The sequence below is a fragment of the Malaclemys terrapin genome, chromosome 2 (genome assembly GCF_027887155.1).
Source record: "Malaclemys terrapin pileata isolate rMalTer1 chromosome 2, rMalTer1.hap1, whole genome shotgun sequence".
Taxonomy (NCBI): domain Eukaryota; kingdom Metazoa; phylum Chordata; order Testudines; family Emydidae; genus Malaclemys; species Malaclemys terrapin.
Window position 1 is genome coordinate 254,638,229 of NC_071506.1, and position 27,444 is coordinate 254,665,672.

General features: G+C 38.3%; 1 protein-coding gene across 2 annotated transcripts in view; it reads right to left on the reverse strand.

The window, feature by feature from the left end:
• Positions 1 to 1,980: 1,980 nt before the first annotated feature.
• Positions 1,981 to 27,444, reverse strand: part of ODAD2 (outer dynein arm docking complex subunit 2) — a 165,766-nt gene continuing 140,302 nt past the window's right edge. For both annotated transcript variants that reach the window (XM_054020776.1, XM_054020777.1), the window contains one exon: positions 1,981 to 2,415. In XM_054020776.1, coding sequence (XP_053876751.1) covers positions 2,302 to 2,415 — 114 coding nt within the window. In that variant the 3' untranslated portion in view covers positions 1,981 to 2,301. The remainder of the gene's footprint in view (positions 2,416 to 27,444) is intronic.

Genomic DNA, 27,444 nt, shown 5'->3' on the forward strand with positions numbered 1-27,444 from the left:
CTCCCATGTGTAAGGGCTACTCATGTCAGTAAGAGCTTCAGGTTTGAGCCCTGTAACAGTGAGAATTACATTTATTTTCAAAATAACTAGATCATAAAATTAAGTTTACATTTAGATTTTACACCCTTTAAAATTTGATATAAAACATTAAAGACTGAAAAGAGAAGTCATATCAAGACCAACTATTCTTGACAGATAGGTTTGCTTCTCTTTATACAATAAAATATCCACTTGTGTTATACTTTTCATAAGCAAGAAAATGAAATTATTCTCAAACTATTCTCTCCCAACCTCCCCCTCACTTGACTAAAACATATTTGCAAAAGTATTTATTGGATAGATATATTCTGTGTATAACAAAGACTTTATTGTGATACCAGAAGCAAGATAGAGACACATCTATTTAAAAGTACTTAGCAAGGCCATTGGTGTAGAAGGCGTCACCAACAGAATTTGGAAGTTCATGATGCCATGCAAAGGTTTACATGTATGTAAAATTGTTGATTAGCGGACTCACATTCTGATCTCCTTTAATACCAGTGGAGTTACTTACTCCATATTTAAACCACTGTCATGGAGCTCAGAATCTGTCCCCAGATATCAGAGGGGTAGCCATGTTAGTCTGAATCTGTAAAAAGCAACAGAGGATCCTGTGGCACCTTTAAGACTAACAGAAGAATTGGAGCATAAGCTTTCGTGGGTGAATGCCCACTTCATCAGACGCAAGTCACTTGTGTCTGATGAAGTGGGCATTCACTCACGAAAGCTTATGCTCCAATACTTCTGTTAGTCTTAAAGGTGCCACAGGACCCTCTGTTGCTGTCCCCAGATATTTTATTAAAACTCCTTATACCTAACTAAAGGGCAAATGCTGTCCCCTGCTCTGAGTGATGTGGAAATGCTGACTGCTCTGCATTGGGAAGGCAGAGCACGGACTTATGCGCAGGGAACTCTGTACTCTCCTTCGCCCCTCCACCCCCCGCAATGCACCATGGAGTTCTACATGTGTGGTGGAGGAACAGACAGTAGATCCTCCACTATGCAAATCCACAGATGCAAACCATCTACACAGGGGATGTGTAGGGATCAAAACTGCCACTAGATTCAATTTGGCTGTAAAGGGGAAAGTAGTGCCACTGCACAGATGCTTCACATTATATCTCCGGGTTAGGGTATGAGACTTGTCTTCCCTATAAAGGAGCAGGTTTGGGTTGTTGGGTTTCAGTGAATTATCACACTAGAGTTTCTAGTTCATGTATGATTTTTTTGACAAATTTGGTGGTGCCTGCATTAAAATATGAACAAGAATATCATTTTAAAGTGGGTCACAGTCTCATACTACTGCTTATAAAGGTTGCGGGGCACAGTACATGCATAAACCTGGATTACTCATGGGTTAATTAATTGCCTGAATGTGTTTCAACAATTGTTCTATAATCTACAATACCAATTAAACATTAATTAAAACATTAAAATAAAGAACTTGATTACTGAAAGGAAAGTCAATAATTCTGAAGATAGTTTTGTGTAAAATAACAAAGTGCTTCAAACATTGTTGTTCTAAATTTAAAAGAATAGTTGAATCCCTGAGAGATTATATTTATAATATATAAATATAACGATATTAGTATAAAATGCTCATTCATCTTTATTTTTCCTTAATTTACTGCTGTGAATTTTAACTATTGAGTTAATCACATGTATTATCTATTACTTACATAATTAAATATTATCTTGTTTGATGTTGGTGCTAGTAAGAGGAAATTTGGGATAATCTTGGAATAAGGTCTACAGCTCCAGCTGTTTGCAGTACTTATGTAATACCAGATGTGAAATTGGTGCATCTGCAGTCAGTCCTCTCTTGTGGATTGCAAGTGATCAAACAGGCAAAACCATAATGACAGGATGATTAGACAGGTTTAGCAGAAAGGGAATTGCTCAAGACAATCATGAATTACTGTAAGCCACACACAGTGAAGAAAAATGTATTTATTACAATTTCATCAAATGCAAAACCATATCTTAAATTTGAGAGTTAATGATGTTAACCTGGAACTCATACAATTATTTTCATGTGTTTTAAGTACTTTTTAGATGATAAAATAGCTGAAACTTTTTAAAAGCATACAGAATGAGTACACTATCAAGTACATTTCCATTTTTAAACACATGTATTTTAATTAGATAGTAGGCTTTAAAAATATCCTCAAATGTTTCTCAAACTTAGGTAGTCCATTTAGTTACATATTCAAATGTCTTGCAGGGAGTAAAACATGGGAGCCAGTAAAACTGGTTGAGGCGTCAACCATATTTTGCCTTCTCTGTAGCTAGAGCCAATCTGCGGATGTTTGCTATGCAACCAGCTGCTGCTTCCTGTAGGGTTTCATCTGTAGAGCCCACCATACCCAGTAGAAGCTAGTAAAATAAAATCAGACAGAAAAATAAAATGAATACACTGAAATTAAATTATTGAATTAAATTTAAAATCATATATACACACATATATTCATATGTATACACACCCTCATATTAACACATTCATATATGCAAATAAGACTTTTTGAATTTTAAATTAAGAAATAATACAAATCTTGTTAGTTCAATTCATATAAGGAATCCTGACTCATATTTTCTGTCACATTTGTGCCAGTGATACTGCTTTTTCTTATCTTGGGTTCTCTCTTGGATTTTTTTCTCATTTGCAGGACAATTTTCATTGAAATTACAAAATTTTCTTTGCTAAATTATGAGAACAAATCATATTTGAGATTTTTTATGAAAGTAGCCATGTGCTGTTTTAGACCTTCTTCCTGTGATTGGATCCAGGTGGATGAACCCTTGCACCCAAGAAGAACCACACTAACAGTCCACCCACATTCATCTAGTTGAGGGATCCAAATCTTAAAATGTAATTCTTTAGACACTTACGTTTCAAAAATAAAACAATTTAGGGGCAGATTCTGTCCTTTGCTCAAGTTGAGTAGAACTTTACTCTGTGTAGTTCAATTGTTTTCAATGGAAATTCTCTTTGAATAAGGCACTACTCAAAATAAGGGTGATAAAATTGGATCTTTATAGATAAAACATTGTTACATATCAGCAAATGACTGATCATAGTTCTATTTCCTTATTTGTAATGGATTGCAAGTCAGTGATGCAACTGAATAAGCCATATACACTGGAAAACCGAAGACTCTTGCTTCGCTCAAATTAACTCCACATAATCTTCAGATTTCTGGAAATCTGCCAATCTTAATGTGAGTTCAGGTATTTTGAAGCACAGACAGCTCTAATTAAAACCCCTACTTTCAGTCTGCAATACTTAGGATTCTGTATTCACCCAAACAATGTTAAGTCAAACCACAAAGAAATCTGTTATCACTCAACTCCAGTGCATATTTTTCATACAGCTAAAATATTACATACAATTATGAACTGCTAAATATAAAAGCATAAATTGAATGCAGATATCAAATTCATATGCTACCTTTCTCTAACCTTCCAGCAGTTGTAAGGCATGGGTCACAGCTGCACACATATGGCATTTGCTTATGAAGATCAAAGCATTTTATACTTAAGGAAGTATTTGTGTTAGATAAATGTACAAAATAAGCTTCTTGCCAGTCACTTTTCACCCCTCGACCCCTATAAGTAACTTACGAAAGGCTGCCATGAGTATGCTTGAATTATGTTAAAAAAAGGCTTTATGTAAATTAAGTGTCAGTAGGGGTCAATTCTTGTGTCAAAGTTTTCACATAATTCCTATAAATTTTACTGGAATTTACATATGTATGAACAGTAGATCAGAATTCTTAAGATGTGAACACTTCAGAAAGATATATATGTTGTTTATTTGCTCAAAAACAGTTAAAACTGATGGAAAAATTGTATGAGAAAGCTTTGCATCTATACCATACTCTCTTATTTTTACCTGTTCCCAAACTATGGGCCTGATCCAGCTGTCAGTAAAGTCATCTGAAGCTTTGTCATTTATTTCAATGGGAGCAAGATCAGGCTCTGCGTGTGTGTAGTACAAAACTGCATTCTGTAGTACAAAAACAGAATGCATTTCTTATAAGACAGCTTAAATGAGGTCGTTTTTTAAAAAATGGTGTTGATAAAGAAATGTCTTCCTTACTAATTACAATATATCACCTATTAATTTTTTTTTCTTCAGTAAGTCATAACTGTGATCAACTTTAACTGTGAAAATAAAAAGGGTTCCCTTGGGCATGCCACAACTTTTTTGTGACACTTATAGAGTAAAGGTCATGTGTCTGATTCCAAACCAAAAATATGCATGTATGTACCGTACATACGGTGATTTTGGTAAAGCCATAATTTTGAAATTTTGGAACAAAGAAACCATATACTTTATGTAATTACAGTCTGTATGTTACAGACCTAGTGCAAGGATTTTTTTATTTTAATGAATGATGAACCCCAACTTTTCATAATAATTCCATTGTTGGAATTGTGATTAGTTCATGTCACCAGATGTTATGATGAATTAGTGGTTTTGGAGGTACATTATTTAGTAGCAAATATACAAAAATGTGCTTCGCCTATAGCCCCTCAGCTCCATGCTATTTATTTTTTCCTTCAGCCACTCACTTTTCTGTTTCTGAGTACACAAGATTTTTTAAAATGCACACTATTTTGTTACTTGATTATAAGATTAGTAATAAATAATATAAACATCAATTTTTATAAACCTACTCAATGATACTGTCCATCATAAAAACATTTGCCTAGTTCTACTGAAGTCAATGGGAGTTTTTCTTCTGACTTTGGCAGGGCAAGGATCAATCACTTCCCAATTTGCTGTTCTTCTAAATCATCAACAAATGGTGACATATGTGCAGAACTACCACTGTATAGACAAACCCTATATACCAGGCTGTGCTCTACGTATATTCATAGTGTGTATAGAGAGAAGTAATCCTCCCACCACAGGCCACTATGGTAGCCCTCTGTGGGGGTGGAGGACACATAGCAGCAGAACCTCTAGTTCTTTCTCTCCCTCATCCTACTCTCAGAGTCACTGCAGAGGTGACCAGCACACAACCCAGAATGTCTCAATTTAGGTATCTAATGACATAATTTGGCACTTAAGTTTGAGGATTTTAGCTAAGCGTTGTTGTTATTATCTTTGCCTCGTGAAAAAAATGTATCCCTTTGTTGCATTGTAACAAGATCATAGGTCATTGCTGTCCTGCCTGCCATTTTTCAGTGGAATAGTAAATTGTTTCACAGGGTTAGTTCAATTCACTTGTGATTTGGGGTGTTCTAGTCACAATATTACACACATTTTGACAAGTCCAAGAAGACTTTTTGGGCTTCCAAGGCATCAATGCAACATAACTTGTCTTTTTTTTCAGATGCAATGCCCTTGAACTTCATGCATCCTTTCTCTTTACTGTTCAGGTATTGTTTTCTGACACATGTAAATGTTAACATATGTCAGAGGCTGCAAAGAGGCAGGTGGTATAAATGTGTCTGTCTGGCTTGTAAGAGGCACTTTCCACAAAAGAGAAGGCAATTTCAATATTATATAGATTCCATTTTTGTTGGCTGGTATATATATTCTAAGGCAAAGGTCCAAGCAAATTTGGCATAAGTAGCATATCATACCAGCAAATAAGCACAAACATAAGATGTTTGGAGATCAGACAGAGTGTGCACATCATTTATGGTCTCTAAAAGCAAGAATAATTCACAGCCTCAATTATCCAGATGGTCATAGCAATAGAGAAGATTTTGCTATTGCTAGCCCAGCTTTAAAATAATACAAGATTCCAAGGCTGCATAATGGGAAATTACTTGCCTTGTAATTCTGCTAATCTGAAGATATTCTTACAGGATTCTGACTGCTGAGTCTTGTGCTCTCTCGCACAAGACAGGCATAAAGCTCTAAGGTTTTTGGTCCCTAGTGCAGCAATAATGGGCCAGTGTGTAAGCCACAACATCTCTGTTGGTAATTGTGCATCATCAAGAACTCCAACTGCCCTCAAGCAAAAAGCAAAGGCTCCTCAAAGAAAATCTTAGCCAATCACAAAACAAACTGATTGAGAAATTATTTCCTCAAATAGAACAATACAAACATTAAATTGTAAAGATATACACCACTTCTAAAGATTGCCCTCCAAACTCTGAAAAGAGATGTGCTTGTGAATGAGAACTCTGCAGAGGTGATATCTTCAGTGAAGCAGTTACAAAGCTCAAGTAATTCTCCTTTCTCTGAAGATACCATCTTGGCAGAATTCTCACCCCGGGAGACTAAGTAGCTCAAGGGATATCAAAACAGAAAAAATGCAAACATAAGCACTGATACACTAGTAAACCATTCATCCAAAAATATCTTGGTGCCTAAGATCAAGGTTCTGGAGCATTGTAGTGTATATTCACCTTCTTTGCTCTGGCCATGGCCATCTCAGCTACCAAAGTCTTGTGTGGGCAGTGGGAGACACAGGAGGCAGCATTTTCAGGGAGAATATACTTTATCTTGGTGTCACCTTTCAGAAAGGGGTAGCTGTGAAGTGTTTGCCATACATTCTTCAGCTGATCCAAAACAGCATGCAAGGGCACAACAACCGTACTGGATAAGGGTTTCATGGCCGAGGTAAAACAGATACTTTAGAGACCACCACACCCAACAGTTCAGCATCCTGAGAACGTGAAAGACAAATAGATCCTCTAACAACAGAATGAAGAAGTCTCTACACACAGAACATTCAACACCATTCCTTTTCTGTTTCTCTCATCCTTTTTGAACAAATTTATTCAACTTCTTCTAATCAGAAGAAAATATGAACTACCTCTTTCAATTAAATCTATTACTAGACAGAGAAAGACTGGGAAGTCAGGGAGAGATCAGATGGACCCTAGAGTCCTTGAGACCAAAAATGTTTGTTTCAATAAGATTGCTGCTTATGTCTATCACTTTGGCAATGACATATTTTAGATTGACACAGTGTTCCCAGCTGGTGTTGGGACTTGCCGTTTTTTTTTTTTTTTTTTTTTTCAGATTTAGGTTTTCATTTCTTTCATATGCTACAGTTCCTAGAAGATGCTGAATTCCTAGCACTATGATCTTCTAATTGTAAAACACTCCCATTCCAAAAAAGACATTTTACATGCTTTTTCTAAATCTAACCTAAAAGAACAAAATATTTTAAATAAAAGCATATGGGAGAAACTTATCCAAAAAAGTATCAGTCTGGATCCAGCCAACATTTTGTAACTTTCAACAATATACTGCACACTGGAAAATTTTAAAGCACCTAGCTTTGAGTGTTATGTTACACATATAATTTATCCTTATGAAAATATTTCTCATACAATTAAATTATAAATAATACAACATTACTGTACAATCAAAACATGAGGTTAAGCTCAGTCACTGTTTCAATTTTACTAAAATCCAAGCTGATTTCCATCTCCAACTGAGCAAAAGGATAAGACAATGTTGGCCATGCCCATACTGCTGAAAAAGGCATTGGCCCAGATTCTGCAATACTGTATGCTCATTTTGCTCTGCTCAAAGTGGCACAAAGTGGATGGATTCCAGCTGTAAAAGAATTCCCTTTGTGGAGGGGAACTCCCTGCTGGTGTAAATCTGGCAGCTGGAGAGAAGCCAGTTCTTGTTCCAACCACCTTCCCATCACAGCACCGAGGGTGTGACAGCGAAGGCAGGGGGCATGGCAGGGGATGGGCAGAACAGAGCTCCATTATGATAATTCTCCATTGGCATAAGGTCCCTTCTCTTAGGGATCTTATCTAGTGGTGTAAATTAGGGAAGCCCCTGGGGCGCTCTAACTAATGCCCTGACCAGACCAGGCCTAGGTTGAGTTGGGGAGCTATAATGCTAGGCTCTAAATGGCTAGTCAAAAGCAAGAAGGAAAGAAATAAGGAAAAACTAAAACAAAAAAGAGAAACCTGGAGACAAAGGAGCCTGTAAATGGGACAGAGGAAGGGAATATGAGAAAGACTATGAGATAGAGAGAAATGAATGGGCACAAGGGAGGAGAGAAAGAAATAGCATTCCTGAGGGATCCAACATTGGAAGCCAAGTAAGCTGTGTCTGATTGTGTCTAGCAATAAGATATGATCTATTGAATTACAATACACATTTTCATTACATTTTAATTGATTTTCTGTTAAAATAGATATTTTAGTTTAGAAATTTTTGTTTTGTGAAATTTCATGACTATCATTTCCTCAATCTCCCTATCCTCATCCCTGTTTATTTCATCCATCTGTCGCGTCCTGTCTGATACCTCAGATGTAAGATCTCTGGGACATGGACTGTCTTGTTATTTGTCTGTACTGTGCCTAGTACAATGGGACTGGAGTTCCTCTAGGAAATACCATAAGTAAGTAAGTAAGTAAATAAATAAATAAATAAAAAAATATTAAAACAGTATCCAGAATCCCCAATCAGGTTCAAGGTTCCATTGTTCTAAGTTCTACACAAACACACACAGGTTCCTGACCTGATAAGTTTACAATCAAAGAAGATAAGCAATATACCAAGGGTGTATGGGGAGGATACTATCAAATATATAAAGTATTTATACATATATATACTTTCATGTTTTCAATGCTGTAAATGGACCAAGTAAGAGTAATCTATCCTCCACTCTCCCTACTCATTATCAATTGCCTAATTTCTTATAGCATTATGGGGCAGATCAGAGATGATGGGCAGGATGAAATGAAGTAGAGAAATGCTTGTTTCAGAATCTGACAAATGGGCAAATGAAGCTGGAGAATCATTGACAGTGCAGAGAGGTGGGAAGCAAATGTAAAATAAAATATAAAATACTAAAAGTTTGTAAACTTCTTGAATACTTTAAAATATAGGAACTTTTAAGATTCTCCCATTTTATGTTGTAATTCGTATGTTTTCAAGGAATATTTTCACAAATGTAAAATGGGGATCTTATTGGATATATTCATACAGCACAGAAGTATGAAATGTACCTAAATATAATTAATACCTAAACAGATTATTAATTTTTGTTTATCATATATGAAAACATGTAACAAGTCTAGACTCTTAGATGTCAGATAATTTGGGTCTATATTTGGCTGTAAGAGGTTTGGTGCAATATTAAGAAAGAATTTTATCATCAAGAACATTCCAATGTACTAAGAGTCTTATGGGATTTGAAATTCATCCCACAAAAAGCAATAGGCAGATCTGATAATCCAGAAATGATGAAGCCAAATATCTTATAGCATATTTTTGTTTGGACTATTATCCAATTTTATTTTTATTTCACTGTAGTTTTCAAGAGAAGATTAACATATAAAAAAGGCATTTGGAGAAAGAGAGAGAGAACACAGACAAAAGCTTTTTATGAATGATTGGCAATCCATTTTATAAAGATTAAAACAGGAGCTTAATTAGTCACTCTATGTAACAGACATTTAGAACAGAAAGCCCTTTGCCAGGGATCTTGCTTTTTTATTTATGTATTTATTTATTTTTGTAATTTAGGTTTGCTTCTGTGACATCCCAAGAACTCTCTTTTCCGTTTGTTGCTGTTACCCTCCCCCTGCTTTCTTCTTTTGATTCCTTTTGCTATTTAACATTTTGTTATACTTTTCTTTTTTAAAAAAAAAGTCTATTTCTTTCTATTTTTGTGAGCATGAATTTTACCTTGCCCTTTCTCTACATGGACTACTGTGGGAGTAGTATAGGAAATCTGGGGAAGGATTGCCAGGTGGCCTCCCACTTTTCCAAATTTTTGTTAATTTGCTATTAATTTGAAATGTTTTGTCAGTCATTCTATCTATGGTAGTTATCTAAAGATTATGGATCACAAAAACAGGACAACTGTAAATAAACAACAACTAGTTGCTGTGGACTCACAAAGTTCCTACTCTTATTGGGGTCACAGAAATAACAGAAATCCTAAGAGTAAAATAGTGTATACACTGGCCACAAATAACTTATTTATTGTAGAAAACACACTGATAGTGTCTGTCCTCATTACTGAAGGGTTATGCATGACTTGTCTGTAAGATCCTTGGTTGGGCATGCTTCTGGATTCCCAGTTGTCCCTGGATTCTTGAAATTCACTCTACATAGTGTTGTCCTTGAATGCTACTTTGAACTACAGCTAGGAAACACTATACAGCTTCCAGATTAGGGTCAGATTCTGCCATCCTTCCATCAAGTAGTACCTTACTCTGTGAGGATTCCCATTGTTTCAAGGTGGCAGAATCTGACTGTTACTTAGTAGAGCTAGCTTTAAGGAGTATATTAAATCAACCTTCAAAATCTGAACTGGATTCACATTTTCTTTTGAGTTTAATTCAACATGATTTTGATCTCTAAAGCTTTACTAGATTTGGGTCCAGGATATCTAAGGATATGTCCCCTCTCAATCACAAAAGCTTAAACCAGTACCATGCTTTTGCTAGTAGTTCTCAGATCTGAATGCCTGGGGATTAGAAACAGGATGTTCTTATTGGAGAGCCCCATACCCTAGATTTTACATCCTACTTTGGTCAAAGAAATCTTAAGTCTGTTGGCTTTCAGGGCAGAAAAAAGACTCATGCATATTCTCAGGCTTTTGTTTGTATGGATAGCAGTGGTGTATACATCTGGTTAATCCCAGGCAAGTCTATTTAGGACTGATATTGCTCCACACATCTTCTGTTTTTAAATGAAGTAAATGTTCTAGAGAACGTTTGGTGCATTGTGTAAAATTAATAATAATTACATTATAAAATCAATATATGAACTCTAGAATCTTTTAATGAAGGAAGACTATTTCAAGACAAAGGAGAATATATCGATTAAATAATATCAATCTGGAAATTTCTTACATTTGGCTCTCACTATTTGTATATCCAGTAAGCCAAAGCTAACATTTTTACCAAACAACCATTAAACAAAAATCAGCATGAACACAGTTTCACCTCTGTGATCACATGTAAGCTCACTATCCCTGTGGATACAATGAACAGCTCCTCTAATCTAGAAAACCACTAATTTGCCTAGGGCCCAAATATGAGAGGGCCATTTAAAGTAATCAGTTATTTGTTCTCTTTCCCATATTAATATTCTCCTTTGTTTCAGGGACTACCAAAGAGATTTCACTAATAGCAATTACATCAAACAACAGAAAAGGAGAAAATATTATATGGCATAATATCTTCTAGAACTTCACAAACGCAGTCACAAATAATATAAACAAAAATATTAAATTTCTGAAACAACAGGTACACACTCAATCCTGATTCCACAGTATTGAATTTATCATACTAACATTTACACCAGTTCAGCTCCACTGACATCAACCAAGTTACTGCTAATTTACAGTTGTATAAGTAAGAACAAAATCAGGCCCAAAGTACGAAGGGCCCAGATTCTACAAAGCACTTTATGTACTTCCTTAACTGTAAGTACATGAGTAATCCCATCCCTATTCGGAAAAGCACTTATGTATGTGCTTAGCTCCAAACACATATTTAAGTCCCACTGACCTCAGATGATTTAATTGGGAATTGGTCCTGCTTTGAGCAGGGGGTTGGACTAGACGACCTCCTGAGGTCCCTTCCAGCCCCGATATTCTATGATTCTATGACTACTCATGTGCTTAACATTACAATATGCTTAAGTGCTCTGCTCAGCTGGGGCCCTAGTTCTGATTCTGTCTGCTTTATCAGTCTGATGATTCATTCACTTCTTATTGTCATAGTGTGGTAAAATATGAGTGTTCCCTGTCTAACTAATCCAAAACCTTGATGAATAAAACAAAGCATAATCAGACTTTATACCTCATCTTTATTCCTCAATTGCTTTTTAATAGAGCAAAAATACTTTAATTTTTTTTAATGGAATATAATCAAGTATAAATAAGGATCTCATGCCTTGACTACCTTTTCCCATGAAAACTGTAAATAAGGCTCTGGATATATTAGGATGAACACAATTATAGCTGACCCTATAGTTTTCTAATTCACCAATTTCTTTTTTAAAGTGAACAGTCTTATCATTTCTATCTGAATAATTCTGGGTATCACCTGAGATTCAAAAGTCTATATTAACCATTATTTCAAAATTACTTTCAGTTTGTCAGGGGGCCATGGTGTAAGAAACAGTTCCCATATTCAGAGCTTTTTAATTTTCCATTTATATTCTACACAGTATAATTTATTAGACATTATTTGCAGTTTCATTGATATTGACTGCTGCTAGCATTTAGCTCAGTAAGTAGATTCCCAGGTAAGCATCCTATTAAATAAAACTCAATAAAACTAACAAACAGTACAGCAAATTTTTTCATGCCAAGAAATCACTTCTATAGTGTGTCTACTGCAGCTTTCACCAGACCAGAGAGCAAGAGCTCCAAGGTTACTGCAAAAGTATCTTGTATGACACACACAGCTACACTGGTTATTTGTGTAACTCCATTAATTTCAATAGAGTTACAATAAGAAATGTGTTTGACCCATATTGCCTATCCATAAATGAAGCTATTGTGGCAAAAACAGAACACGATTGGCTAAGAAATCTGTAATTCGAGGTCTTTTAAAAAACTGCAGATAACTTATGTAAATCCATTAAGGACATTTCTGGTTATGTATAATCTTTCCCCCTTTTTAATTAATAGGGACATGCACATGAGACAGGATGCTTGATTTTAAGGGTCCATGTGATCTTGTTCTTTATTCCTTAATAGGTCTTAGTCTATTACAACTGGTTGCTGTGGAGGAATAAAGGAGCAAGAGCGAATAACTCTTAAAATCAAGCATCTTGTTCTCTCATAAATTTCTCTAGTAATGAAAAAATGGGGTGGGAGGGGGAAGAAAATATATTATGTATAACAGGAGTTCCCAAATTTTTCATAGCATGGACAACATCTTAATAGAAAAATTCTCTCACTTTCCTGACTATTTGCAATTGCAGAGACCAGCACACTCACATTTGGGATCAATTAACATCTCCATGGCTTTCCAAAGAAAATCAATTGGGAAAGCACTTAACATATTTTATGTGTCTTCTAATGTGGATTAGCAGGTGGAACCAAGGACAAGGAGTCACCACCACGCATATGACTAGACAGCTCCCCAAAGACCCCAACCTAATAGCTTTCTTTAACAGAGTAACAAGCCTTGTGGATAGGGGGAAAGTGGTAGATGTGGTATATCTTGACTTTGATACTGTTTCGCATGACCTTCTTATAAACTAGGGAAATACAACCTAGATGGAGCTACTATAAGATGGGTGCATAACTGTTGGAAAACAATTCCCTGAGAGTAGTTATCAGTGGTTCGTAGTCAAACTGGAAAGGTATATTAAGTGGGGTCCCACAGGGATCAGTTCTGAGTCTGGTTCTTTTCAATATCTTCATCAATGATTTAGATAGTGGCATAGAGAGTACATCTATAAAGTTTGCAGATGATACCAAGTTGGGAGGACTTGCAAGTGCTTTGGAGGATAGGATTAAAATTCAAAATGATCCGGACAATCTGGAGAAATGGTCTGAAGTAAATAGGATGAAATTCAATAAGGACAAATGCAAAGCACTCCACTTAGGAAGGACCAACAAGTTGCACACATACAAAATGGGAAATGACTGCCTAGGAAGGAGTACTGCAGAAAAAGGTCTGGGGGTCATAGTGGATCGCAAGTTAAATATGAGTCCACAGTGTAATGCTGTTGCAAAAAAAGCAAATGTCATTCTGGGATGTATTAGCAGGAGTGTTGTAAGCAAGACACAAGAAGTAATTCTTCCACTCTACTCCGTGCTGATTAGGCCTCAACTGGAGTACTGTGTCCAGTTCTGGGCGCCACATTTCATTAAAGATGTGGACAAATTGGAGAAGTCTACAGAAGAGTAACAAAAATGATTAAAAGTCTAGAAAACATGACCCATGAGGGAATATTGAAAAAATTGGGTTTGTTTAGTCTGGAGACGAGAAGACTGAGAGGGACATGATAACAGTTTTCAAGTACATAAAAGATTGTTACAAGGAAGAGGGAGAAAAATTGTTCTCTTTAACTTCTGAGGATAGGACCAGAAACAATGGGCTTAAATTGCAGCAAGAGCGGTTTAGGTTGGAAATTAGGAAAAACTTCATAACTGTCAAGGTGGTTAAGCACTGGAATAACTTGTCTAGGGAGGATGTGGAATTTCTGTCATTGGAGACTCTTAACACTTGTCAGGGATGGTCAAGATTGTACTTAGTCCTGCCTTGAGTACAGGGGACTGGAATAGAAGCCCTCTAGAGGTCCCTCCCAGTCCTATGATTTTATGATTCAAAGTGATCCAGTGATCAGAGTTAAACTTTTCCATGGGGTACTGACTGGTTTATAATAATGTCCTCCTTTTCAGATGAATACTAAGGAAAAATGAGGCATTTGTTGAAAATAAATGTAAATGCAAAGTCCATGGAGCCAATTCATTTTTAGTTTAATACCACTGAGGTCAACTGAGTTACACCAGAAATGATTCTAGCCCCAGACATTTATTTTTACTCAGACAACATTCTGTTGCTATCAAATGGTTAAAAAATAAATAGAATTTGAAATTGAAATATTTTGATTTAAGAAACTGACAATTGCTCAGTGAACTTTTATTAAAAATATAGTCAGACTGGAACTTTAGAGAATATATCATAGTTGCTAAATCAATCAAAAACTGCTCATTCACAGTCTACATTTTGGCTGAAGGATTTTTGCTGGGATTGTTATTTTTGTTTGTTTTTTTGTCTTTAACCTTTATGGATAAATAAAAGTCTGACATCCTGTAATTGGAATTCATTTGGTAAAATATACTATTTAGAGCACATTACAATCTTATAATACCAAAGAGATCAATGTGCCAAGAAAAAAAGAACAAAAGAAAAATTAAATATACAACTCTTTTGACATTTTTGAAGGTCAGATTGAATGAAAGAGCATACGAAATGTTTTTTTTTCAAAGGTGGCCTCCAAAGGAAAAATATGGGTTTACAGTCTTTTTGCTTCCTTATGATCCATAAACTAATACTTTGAAGGTGGGATTTGGTTTTAATTTATTTATGTATTCATTGCTTGTTTTGAACATCAAAAATTCAGGTTCTACCTACTCTGAAAGTGTTCATGGATGGCTGGAAAACTAAGTTTATGACAGCAGCCAAACAAACAAACAAACAAAAAACTGAATCCAGAACTGAGAGGGCATGTGATTTATTTCATACTGTCTGAAACTCTGTTTTTGTTAGTATCTATTTAACTAAAGCATTAGAAATAAATTTTCTCTTTGTTGGTGATTCAACACTCTCTCCAACTCAATCCAAATGTCAATGTATTGTCTATGCTACAGCAGCCACAGTGGCACAGCTATGGCACTGCAGCTGTGCTACTGTAGCATCATAGTATAGATACTTCTGACATTAATGGTAGGGGTTTTTCCATCACTGTAGCTGATCCACCCATCCAAGAGGTGGTAGCTAGCTCAGTGAAGGAATTCTTCCATTGATCTAGCTGTATCTACAGTGGGGGTTAAGTTGACCTAACTATGCCACATAAGGCATGACATTTTCATAGTCCTTGGAGATGTATCTAGGTGAACCTAATTTTTCGGTGTTGCCCAACTGTTAATAAGTCGAGAAGCATCAGCACTGGTCTAATGTGCTCGTGGTAACCTTCAGAATGTTGTGATTTAGTGAACACAAACTGTATGTGAGAGAGTTTAATGTTTTTAGTGAACATAAAGTGTACTTGGGAGTGTTAGAAACTTATAACATAAGGTTATGTAATAAAAATAATTACCATACAGACTTATTATGAGAGATAAAACCTTTATTTGTGACTAAAGCACAAAGACTGTATAGAATAAAAACACCATCCAGCTCACACAATCTACATCTGTGCAAGGCAAAGTACTTGAGATTTGCATTCACTTTCATAGAGAGGAGCTGGACAGACATTTTGTTAAATCTAACCCTAAGGGCCCTATCCAGCCCCAGATTGCTTGAGTGGCTGCTGGACTTTGGAAGATTTGTGAGACCAAAATTCTGTAAAGGTACTGCATGGCCTGAAAACAAGCAATATCACCTTCCTGACTGCTTTGTGATAGCTAACCAGTGAAACGCAAAGGGTCCAGCCTGCTTCCTGCCTTACCTCTCTAAAGACTTTTACTAGGGGATGAATTAAGAACTTCTTGATAAAAGGGAAGGCCTCCCATTCTTATTTGATTAAAGCAAAGCCGCTCCTATAATTTTCACATTCAGTGATTCGATTAGATAGGTGCCCTCTTCATCCCAAAATCAAGCGTTGTTTTTGTTTTTGTTTGTTTCGTTTTGTTTTAAGAAAAGAAAACCATCCATTAGTGGGAAGTATTGAATTGTGATACAGTAGGACAGAGAGAGAAAGGAAGTATTAGTGTGTGTTTACACTTGGTTTTTATGCTGCTTTCACTATAATAGTTTAGAAACCTCTATAGTGAAAGCAGTACTAATGTGGACATGGTATAAAAGTGCTTCAATCCCTATATGGCTTAGTTTCATAAAGTTATAGAAATAAATGATACTTATATAAGCACCTTTATAATGGTATAACTTCATCTATATCAGGAAGTTGTAACACTTATGGTAAAGGGGTACAAAAACTGTATGCAGACCAGACCTTAGTAACACAGTGAAAGTATGAAGTCTAACTTCTGAGGAACAAGACATGTAATCATATAATCTTTATATGACACACAGAGGCTACATCTAAACTACACATTACTTTTGGTGGCACATTGATATATGTAGTTACATGCTACAGTGAAAAGCCAGCTGTGTCCACACTGCAGTATATAGCTACGTCAGTGAAAGGCTCTGGCAGAGGTGAGGCAGTGAGAAAAGGTTTCAGCAGCTTCCTGCTACCAGAGCCCTTCACAGTGGTGAGAAAAGGCTCCACCAGGGGAGGAGTAGTGAGGAAAGGCTCCCCCCTGTGAGAGCCTTTCCCTACTGCTGTAGTCTTTCCCTACTGTGAGGAAAGGCTCCAGAAACAGGGAGCTGGTGGAGCCTTTCCCCACTGCCTCCCTGCTGCTGAAGCCTTTTCCTGCTGCTGGAGTTGTTCCCTGCAGTGGAGAAAGGCTCCAGCAGTGGGACACTACAGTGCTGAAAACAGCGGTGTAGAATGGAAGGCATGGTTTCAGCAAGTAGAGAGCCATGTAGTGTATGCATTTGCGTACAGGACCGGCTTTAGGCCGATTTGCCCGATTCCCTGGAATCGGGCCCGCGCTGGCACCTTTTTAATTTTTACTCACCCGGTGGCATTCCGGGTCTTCAGCGGTGGGCCCTTCACTTGCTCTGGGTCTTCGGTGGCAGGTCCTTGAGTGCTGCCGAAGACCCAGAGCGAGTGAAGGACCCGCTGCCCAAGTGCCGCCGAAGACCCGGAGCGCCGCCGGGTGAGTACGAATCAGGCCCTGCACTTGCTAAAGCCAGCCCTGTTTGCGTACATACCCACACTCTTCAGGTGTGTCTTTACTTGCCTAAACTGTGTCTCACCACTGCTATTTACACCCATTCTAAGAGGTATGTACATAGGTATGTACACTAAACAGGCTAACAAAAGATGTGTAAGCAGGGTCTGAATGAACTCTCCCCTGACATCTAGTGATGAACAGGGGGGAAAGACTTCAGGAGTCATGTGTCTATTTGCATAGTCACACCTACTCTGCCTAGATATTCAGCAGACAGAGCTGCTATGCAATTTTGGCTGTTTTGGGTTAAGTATTGAGTGCAGAGGTAATGAATTATTATCCATATTGTATGACTAAAGGGCTGCAGGACTGTGCTTAGCATGCCTTGATTGAGGGGTTCACCCTAATTTAACCTCATTAAATGGTCTAGGAAGCCACATGACCATCCCCCTTCTCCAGTGTTTGAAGAGAGAACTGACTAGACTTATTTGAGAGTTCTGGTTCTTTCTCAGTGATCAGTAGAGCTGAGCTCACTAATAAGCTGATCTAAGGGTGTTGACCCTTAGATCTCATTCAGGGACAGTGTTGTGGTGAAAAGACAATGCAGAAGGGGCAGTAGCAGAGAGGTTCCCCACTACCCAGTGAAGTCACTAAAGAGTTGAAATCACTGAGAACTAGACTAAGTGGTGGAATCTCAGAACACAACATCACAGCAAGAGTTGGCAGTTATGGTGGCAGCTGTGAGCAGTGGCAGTGACAAGCAGCAGCACAGACCGTGATAGGCAGTGACCGCAACAAGCAGTGGCAGTGACAGCAGCAGAGACAGCAACAAACGCTGGCAGACGTATCACTCAACCACCCTCTCTTCAGGGTGGGAGGCGAACCTGGACTCTGGCAACATTGCTGACTTCAGACAACAAACTGAATGGGGTGCAGTGGAAGGAAAAAGAGAGTGGCATGTTAAAGAAACATTCCTCCTTTGGATTTTCACCCTGCAGGATGGGAAACCAAGAAAAAGGACACTGCCCAAGATACTGTGGGGCGGATGTTTTACTTATTGGTTGCGTACTTTCAAGTCATTGTTGCAGCATTTTCCCAAATTAGTGCTGTTTCCTTCTGTTAATAAAAGTTTTCTTTTGTTAAACTTTTGTTAAACCCTGTCTCAGTGCTTGTGAGTGGGGAAGTATTGCTCTTAGAGGTGCCCAGCGGTGGTGTTTAGTTTTCCCAGATTACTGTTTGGAGGCTCGAGTTAGTTCTGTTTTGTACTGTTAAAAGGATCCCCTGGATACTGAATCTGGTCCTTGTTGCTGCCTACAGCACCTGGCAGATGGATAACAAAAGTATGCACTGTAGACACCCCCACACACTCACATATGCAGAGAAAAAGAGAAAAACAGAGACAGAGACCAATACATGAGGACCCTCTGGCTGAAGGATGCATCTACAGAAGCTAAAAGATTCAGTGTCAACATTCTGATCTCAGCTCTAACTACTTAGTACCATTCCAGCAGCACAAAACAGCTGGGAATCTGGCTTAAATGACTACCTGAAAATTCCGTTTGCATACTGAAACTCCCCAGCTGGTGCTGTTACCAGATGTGCCCATTACTTTGGGGTATGCTCATTTATTCAGGTTACTCCTCTGGGGAAGGGGGTTCTGTAATCCTGTCAATGTACTGCTTGTGTCACTTGTGTTTACATATGGAGCTCTACTTCTCCCTTCTGCAAGTCCCCTCCCAATGGAGCTATCCTGCAGGACCTAAGGTCCCTAGGGCTGGGTTACTCCCACCCCAGAACCAGATAAACACCCACACACCCACGTGTACATTAACAGAGTAAGTCTGAGCGGACCGGGTCAATCAGCACTGTCAAGCTGACCCCTTATATGTCTCTGGACTCACTGGGCTGGATGAAGCAGCACTTTCAAGCTGTCTCTCCTTATATGCCCCTGGGCTCCATGGACTGGGTCAAGCAGCACTTTCAAGCTGTTACCCTTATGGTGTCCCAGATTCAGCACGTCCCTATCCCCACTCCCCCAACACAATTGTACTGGCAGTAACCTACTTGATGAGCAAACCCCACAGTATTTTGGGCGCTGCAGAGATCTTTAGCTTAGGTAAAAGAAGCGTTGCTGTAGAGTGAATGGGGGAAGCTAAAAACACAACCGAGTAAAGTTCAGCAAGAGAGAGAGAAACAACCAACTTAACCATAGAAGTTATTTATTGAATAATAGTGATAACTACACAAGAAGGACTAAACCAACATAACATACATGATTAAAGGCTAATACCTAAGGTAGACAGGAAAACAGAGAGAGAGAGAGAGAGAAAGAAGGGGGTCTCACCGCTCCCTGAAGCTTGAACTGATCGGGGTTCCCAGATGATGGTGGTAGCTGAGGGTCCTGAGGGCAAGAGGCAGGCAGAGTCCCCCGCACGATCAGTGAGGAGATGATGGCGTTCCAGTGGAACTGATGCCTAGTTTGGATCTAAGCATCAGAAACCTGACTAGGGGGTGAGTAGGCATTTTTGTAGAGAAAATACAATGGTTCAAGGGAGAACACTAGATTTGTTTATAGGTAAACTGATGACTCAAGGGTTTTCTTTAGACTAGACAATAGGAGCTGATCACTCTTGGCTATGGGTGGTGTTTTCTTCCAGGGAGCTCACAATGAAACTAGGCTGCTTCAGTATTTGGATATCAATTAAGGATTCATTACTAGAATTGGTCTGATAACTGCTGAGCTGGGTGTGTGTGCAGGCGTAGGTTCATTAGCATCTGGAGCAGAGATTCCCAGGATGCAGTGCTTCCCTGCTTTTTCTGGTCCCAGAATTCAGTGTGGTTCTCTGTTCTCCATTCTGTATGTAAATTGAGATGTCGTCCTGTCCCATCTTTCATGCAGATGAGGCTAGGGGAGTTGTCTCTGCTCTCCATTCTGTATGCTAATGGAGATGTCTTAATCTTGTCACCCTTGTCAGGAGGGATCTAGGTGTGTCTCCCAACGCCCTTCACTGCTCTCTGCAAGTTTTCTTCTTCTGATGGGTTTTGGTTTAAGCAGAGGCGGGGGGGGGGGGGGGGTGGCGGTGTCTTTCATGAGTCAGGCTGGATACTGCACCCTGGTTCCTCAAGAACACAGAGGTGTCTGGTATCAGTGTAGGGGCATTGTTGCCAGCATAGTGGGCATTTTCCGGTGAAATGAGGTGTGCCTGGGGCACCTCTGTGGTCTAGCTATTGCAACATGGAAAGCCAGGCCAAAGGCAGAGCAGCTCTCCCAAGTGTGAATACATTCTCCTTTTCATCCTGGCTCAAATAAGGAAAACACTTAAAGACATACTTAGCCTTAATGAAGTCAATGGGACTTAAGCATGTGCTTATTGGCTTTCCTGAATTGAGGCATCTGTCAGGATTGATTGTTCTTGAATATGCCTGTAACTGGAAAACTGAACAGAATACCAGGCTTTTATCCCTAGGGAAGTCAAGACCCATTTGAAGAGAAAGGGATATTAAGACAATTTTTGTTCTTAATTGTTAATTCTTTGGGAGGACAGAAAGTAAAGAGAGGTTCTGTTTCTCAGATGAGGAAATTCAGGACCAGAGAGGTTAACAGAAACAGATTAACCTGTCAGTGGGCAAAGCCAAAATTAGAAGTCAAGTATTTCCAGGTCTGTACACATTCCACTAGATGATGATGCCCAATTGAACCTGGCTGGGACCCATTTATCTTTTATCCTGGGGTTCATGCAAAGGAGTTACTCCAACCCTATGGTTGCAGGAATTCCTTCAGCCTGCACAAGTGTAATACATAGAGAGAAAAAGAGCATACAGAGATAAGTCCAGTTTACTGAGCTGCAGTACCTACAAGGCAGGGTGGGAGCACATTTATGTGAGCCCTCTTCCTCAAGCTGATTTGTAGTTTCATCCCATGCAGTCTTCCACCCACCACTTTTTTGACTTAATTTTCCCCATGGATAAAATGGTTTCTTCATATAGTCCGCTTCCACGCAGCCTTCTGGTTTTCCAGTTTTGGACTATGGATGTTTTTTGCTGTATTGGGCCCTACATTTAGAAGTTAACTCAGGAGAACACAATACTGGCCAGTGTTCTATTAATTTAACATTACCTTTTCCTTTAAATGACCACGCTCCCCACTTCACAAATAGAACCAACACAAACTTTGAATTCTTACACTGATTAGCAGTTAGTAAGCATGACAAAATGGTTATCCTTTGAAACAACAGCAAAATGAAAGAAAATGAAATTTGACAGACTTTCAATAATCAAAGGAACAAAGTGTTATAAAATATTTGGATACCTTTTAATATTTATTGTTAAAAAAACACTATTGCAACAGTGATTCAAAGTCTAATCCAGTGCCTATTGAAGTCAAATAACAAAAATCTCATTGAATTTAATGAGAATTTGATCAGGCCTTTACACCTCATTTTGCCTAAATTATGGGGGACTGAGAGAGGTGTCTTTTAGGAGACAGATTTTTAAAACTAGAACTCATCTGTTGATAGTCCACATGTACAAAAAGTACCTTTATTCACCACCTGCCCCTTACACTTGAACCAACCAGAGTTGCTGTATTACTATAAAAATACTGCTGCGGGGTGTTTGAGGAAAACACATCCAAAGACAATGATGACTAAGTGTTTGAAACCTATTTTTAACTAAAAACTGATTGATCCTGCAGAGAGAAAAAAGGAGTTTCAGAAGATGATGTTAATAAATGCATATTTTGGTACATTAAGACTCTTGAGTGCTAATTCAAGAACTATTTACTTATGCACGTAAGAGTTGCTGTATTCAAAGGAAAATAGATCATACTTTCACTGAATGCCAAAAAGAGTTATTCATGAAGTCTGAAACCCCATTATTGTTATTATTATTATTATTTCTTATGTTCAGCTTCTATGAATAGCTGCTTATACAAGGAAACTATTTTTGGTCAGCTGAATGCCAAAAATAGTTATCTGGCATTCTGCCCTTGTGTTTTAAGCCCAGTATCAGCCAATTAAGAAAATTAATTTTAAAATCCAATTGTATATACTATTATTCATAAAAATAAACAGCATTCTAATAGTATTTTTCTTTTTTTATTACTGCCAAATTAAAAAGAAATATTTCACACAGTCACAAAGATCAGACTGTGCAAGGAACTAAACAATTGCAAGAAGTTGCTCTGTGTATTTCTGTGGTTTGGAAAAAATGCCAAGTCGGAAGGAAAAGACATTCCCTGCATTTTCTAAAGCAAGATAAATACAGAAAAGAAATATAGATGAAAGATGGAACTGCTATCTATGGACTCTGCCAGATTCCTTGGCTTTTTGGCACACCTATTGAAGCTGGCAGACTTAGCCAGTAGCAATCTTTTCCATTAAAAGGAGCAGCATATATTTTGGTCTAACATACTTTGTTTGTGCATTTTTAACCTTCAAAAATGTCTATTTAAATTTTTTTTAATGATTCCTTCTTCACAGTTGGCTGTAGCTCCACTTATTTGAAACGGCTCATTTATCACTAAAAGAGCTGCAGGGCACAGCTACTGTTGAACAGCTCCAACAAACCTACAGCTTAGTGGGACAAGCTTCTTTTTATAAGACTAAAAGTGTTTTGAATGTGCCAAGAGAAGCTTTATGCCAGCCTCAATGTTTGTTATCCAAACGTTACTAAATTAGAGGTCTCCTCAAGCACACAGTTCAGGCAAAGATAAGCTGATCTCCCTTGCTACTGCTGTTTTTTCCCATCTGGGATCAGACAGACTTTAACAGAGACTTTCTAGATATCCCAAACTTTAGTAATGTGATAATTTTGAGAAATTAACTCCAGTCAAGGTCTAATTTACACTGAACCAAAACCTTTATGACTTCTGGCAATGATGCAATAGCAAATTGTGGTAAAGGCATGCTTGATCTGAAGGCAGAGGCTGCTGTTTCCTTAATGGAGTTAGATCTTTAAGGAAAATGTTTCAACCTGGCAGCTTTTAAACAGAATGCAGCTTGCAGTGATTTACGGTTGTCAAGTTTCAGTAGTCCTTCCTAAACAATACAAAATATGCAAGTATGGGGGTTGGTTTATGGAGCCTCTTTTCTCTGAAATTCTTGAGTGCAATTTGATTGATGTTTGCTGGCTTGTAAACAGCAAAGGAATTGGACAGACTTTCTGCAGCTGACAGACATGCAGCAATTTTGCCATCTAGTGCCTTATTTTTTGTCCAAGTACTGTAACAACTAATTTATAACAAGTAACAGGCATCAGCTTGGTGTATATGCCAGCCATGCACTGCACCTCCAGCCTAAACCGTGGAGCCAACATGGAGCCAACAATGACAATTACAAAAGTAGGTTCTTCCATATATTAAGTTGAAAATAACATTCTAAAGATACACACTTTGGTAAAGAAATATGTGCTGTGTAGTTACATATATTTAAATGAAAATACTTTGCATCAATTTTAAAAATATTTTTTCTTAAACTATGGCTGATGGTGTAAAACAGCAGATTCTGTGCTGTCAGGTTCTCACCAAAACACCCTAAAAACCCCAGACATAAATAAAAGCCAAATGCTTTAGTATTTCTGATACTAAGCTTCAAGCCCATACCAGCAGCTGGCAATAGTCATTTTTTGGAATATTTGCAGTAGAAATTACAAATAATTATCTTCTATATTTTGTAATTTACCTCAATTTACTTCACAAAGCTTGTTTTATGAAAGAAGTTCTTTAATATAAAAAATCTATCCAAAGCTGTCCGTAAAAATGTATAATCTTAGCAAACAATGCCCAGTTCTTCGAAAGCAGTGTATAATAAAAATGCAGAATATACTTTTTTAAGACCGTCACAATATTAGTGTATCACAACATGTCTAATATTAAATCTGCATGTCAAACTAATCTATATAGATCCATGGTGAAATCTGCCACTTTTGTACATTAGATTATTACAATAGAATGGTAGGATCCATAGATATAAATCTTTCTCCCTTGAAAAATGGTAATATAACTCCAAAGAATACAACCAGTTATTTATATATTAATTCATAATAGCTTTTAGAAAATACAGTTACCTGTAACTACATCTTTGACAAAACAATACAGGAAGACTGTAAAAAAAGATGTGTCATTTTAAATTAAAATCTGATAAGGGAAAACGGCTAAAAAAAATTCCCAATTATGGCCTCTTCTGCCCTTTGATATGCATGCAAGTCCCACTGACTTCAGTGTGAATTGCACAAGTGTATCTTTGGAATGAAGAAGTGGGTCTTATGACTAATCATTAAAGTTCAATACTTGACACGGTACTCCATGAATTATACTGATTACAGTCTTGGCTCAGAACTTGAGTTTTCTTACTTAAGGGCAAGTCCTGTCGCTAACCTTCATGCCTCAAGGGTGTTAAGGGTCCCAGATGTACAGGGACTGATGTGGTTCATCTGAGCATAAGAGTGGAAGGGAACAAGATTTTGGAAGCCTGTGCAGGGTTTACATGATCTTTCCACAACATAAAACTTAGCTCTATAGGTTTCCTAGCCCAGCCATGTGCAACAGTACTTTGAGGGAGGATTCGTGGATCCACCACTATGAAGATTCACTGATAACTGTCTCCCTCTTATCAGTGGAGCAGGGGCACAAGAGAGGAGGCTTCTCCAGACCTGAGGCTTAAGAAGAAGACATGGAGCAGACATCAGTGCTGCTCAGTGGCACATGTATGAGGATTCCTTTCCCATGAAAAATCTCATTGCTCAGCCAGATTACTTGGGCTGGGTGCCAGGAACAGATCTTCCTTTTAATTAACAATATACATATTTTAAAAGAATGTTGTTTTATACAAAACAATAAGACGTGTGCAATAACTGGAAGTTAAGAAGTGGATGGTACTTTTACGCTGCTCATTTTACCAAATAGATCAATACAAATATTGTTATCCCCTTTCCCATTTGTCGTTCATCTTCATCATTGTGTCTCATCATATGTTTAGACTGCAAGTTCTTTGCAGGCAGGAACCATCTTTTTATTATGTGTGTATATAACAGTGCCTACCAAAATGAGACCTTGATCCTTGATTGGGGCCTCTAATTGCTATCACAATACAAATAAATATGTAAATAAATGACAAATTAATTATTAACATATTACTATTTAGTTAAGTTGACAATTTTAGCACACGGCTAACCTAAGGTCAAATGATACCCTTTGGGAACATCAAGAGGTATCTCATACCCTCCACAACATAGTAAAAATGACGGTAAAAATGATCGGATTGGACGGATATCCCTGACCATTTTAGAATATTTTTATGTGCCAGTTGATCAGCTGCTTGCAAACCTGAGAGATATTTTTATGTGAGAACCTCATCATCTTGTTTGTAGTTTTACAGTTTTCTTATCTAAGCTGTTCCTATTCTTATCACAAAGGGAATCCATCATCACTATGTTCCTATAATTCACAAATCATTACCATATTTTCAACCAATGAGATTCCTGTTTTCTAACATACCATACTGCTGCCACAACTGTCATAGCCAACTGCGGTAATGGAATATTTCACTTTCAAAGACACTATAAGGAGATTCGGTATTTTGATCTCGTAATAAATATTTTATTTTCTAAATAAATACCTGGATAAATTCAGTTAAAGCTGTTAGGTTGTGAATGATCCTTACCCAAGGAGAGGTCTATATCATTGGGGATTTAAAAATTATTTCAATAATCTTTTTATGTAGTTTCTGGCAAGGAAACAGGAAAAAAAACCAAAAGAAAAGAAAAAACAAAATAGTCCAATGCCATATATCAATTCCAATGCAGCTCAGCCGGGCCCCTCTTTGCTTGGGATACCAGCATCCAGGGAGGGGGTAGAGGGTTAACACCTTAAATCACCCCTATCTTGAGTGGGGCAGAGTATTTTGATTACAATGGCAATGAAGGGAGGAGTAAGTATTTAAAGAGTAACAACAAGAGACATTTTATTATGGAAAAAGATAAAAGAGAGGAGGATACTTTTTTTTGTGGATGCTGATTTTTTGCTGTCATTGATAGGAGGGACTTCATATGTTAAAGGAGGGGTTTATGTTTTGGTCCTGAGGAAAGGAGGTTGATATAATATCTTTATGGGACTATTTAATCTGTTGTTGATTCACCAGGACCAACCTTAGTAGCAGGCAGGTACAGTAATCCCCTTTTCCCATGGAGATGAGTTCTCTGCTAGTGCTAGATTAGGAATTATTAGGACCAGACTGTGGGTATGTCTACACTACGAAATTAGGTCAAATTTATAGAAGTCGATTTTTTAGAAATCGATTTTATACAGTCGATTGTGTGTGTCCCCACTTAAGACCATTAACTCAGTGGAGTGCAACCACAGTACCGAGGCTAGCGTCGACTTTCGGAGCGTTGCACTGTGGATAGCTATCCCACAGTTCCCGCAGTCTCCACCGCACATGGAATTCTGGGTTGAGCTCCCAATGCCTGATGGGGCAAAAACTTTGTTGTGGGTGGTTCTGGGTACATGTCGTCAGCTCTCCCCCCTCCGGAAACCCCAGGCAGGCAGTGGGCTGAGCAGGTCGGCGGACGGAGCCCCAGACTGGCAGCGGGATGAGTGGCTCAGCCCGCTGCCGGTCTGGGGCTCCGTCCGCCGGCTCTTGCCAGCTGGGGACCCGCTCAGCCCTGCTCAGCTGGCAGACCTCGGTGAGGTCGATCGGGGTGCCTGGACAGACATGACTATCCTCCTCTTAGAGCACCAGATGGGACTGACTCCAGGTCATTCTCTTCTTTAAGTTTCGTCTCATGGAGATCAGTCCTGCCTGGAATATCATGCGAGCTGGAGGCTTCTGCCTCAGGCTACTCTCCCAGCCGGCATTACCATGCGGTCGCACCTACCCCAGCCTGCCCCTTGCTCCCCTGGCTCATGAAGCCTGGACAGTGGTAAGGAGCAGTTCAACTTGTGGAATGACAAATCCAGAACAAAGGATTGCACTCTATGGGCCACATTAAGATTATTTCAGAGTCCTAGATAGCATTTAGTCCCTAT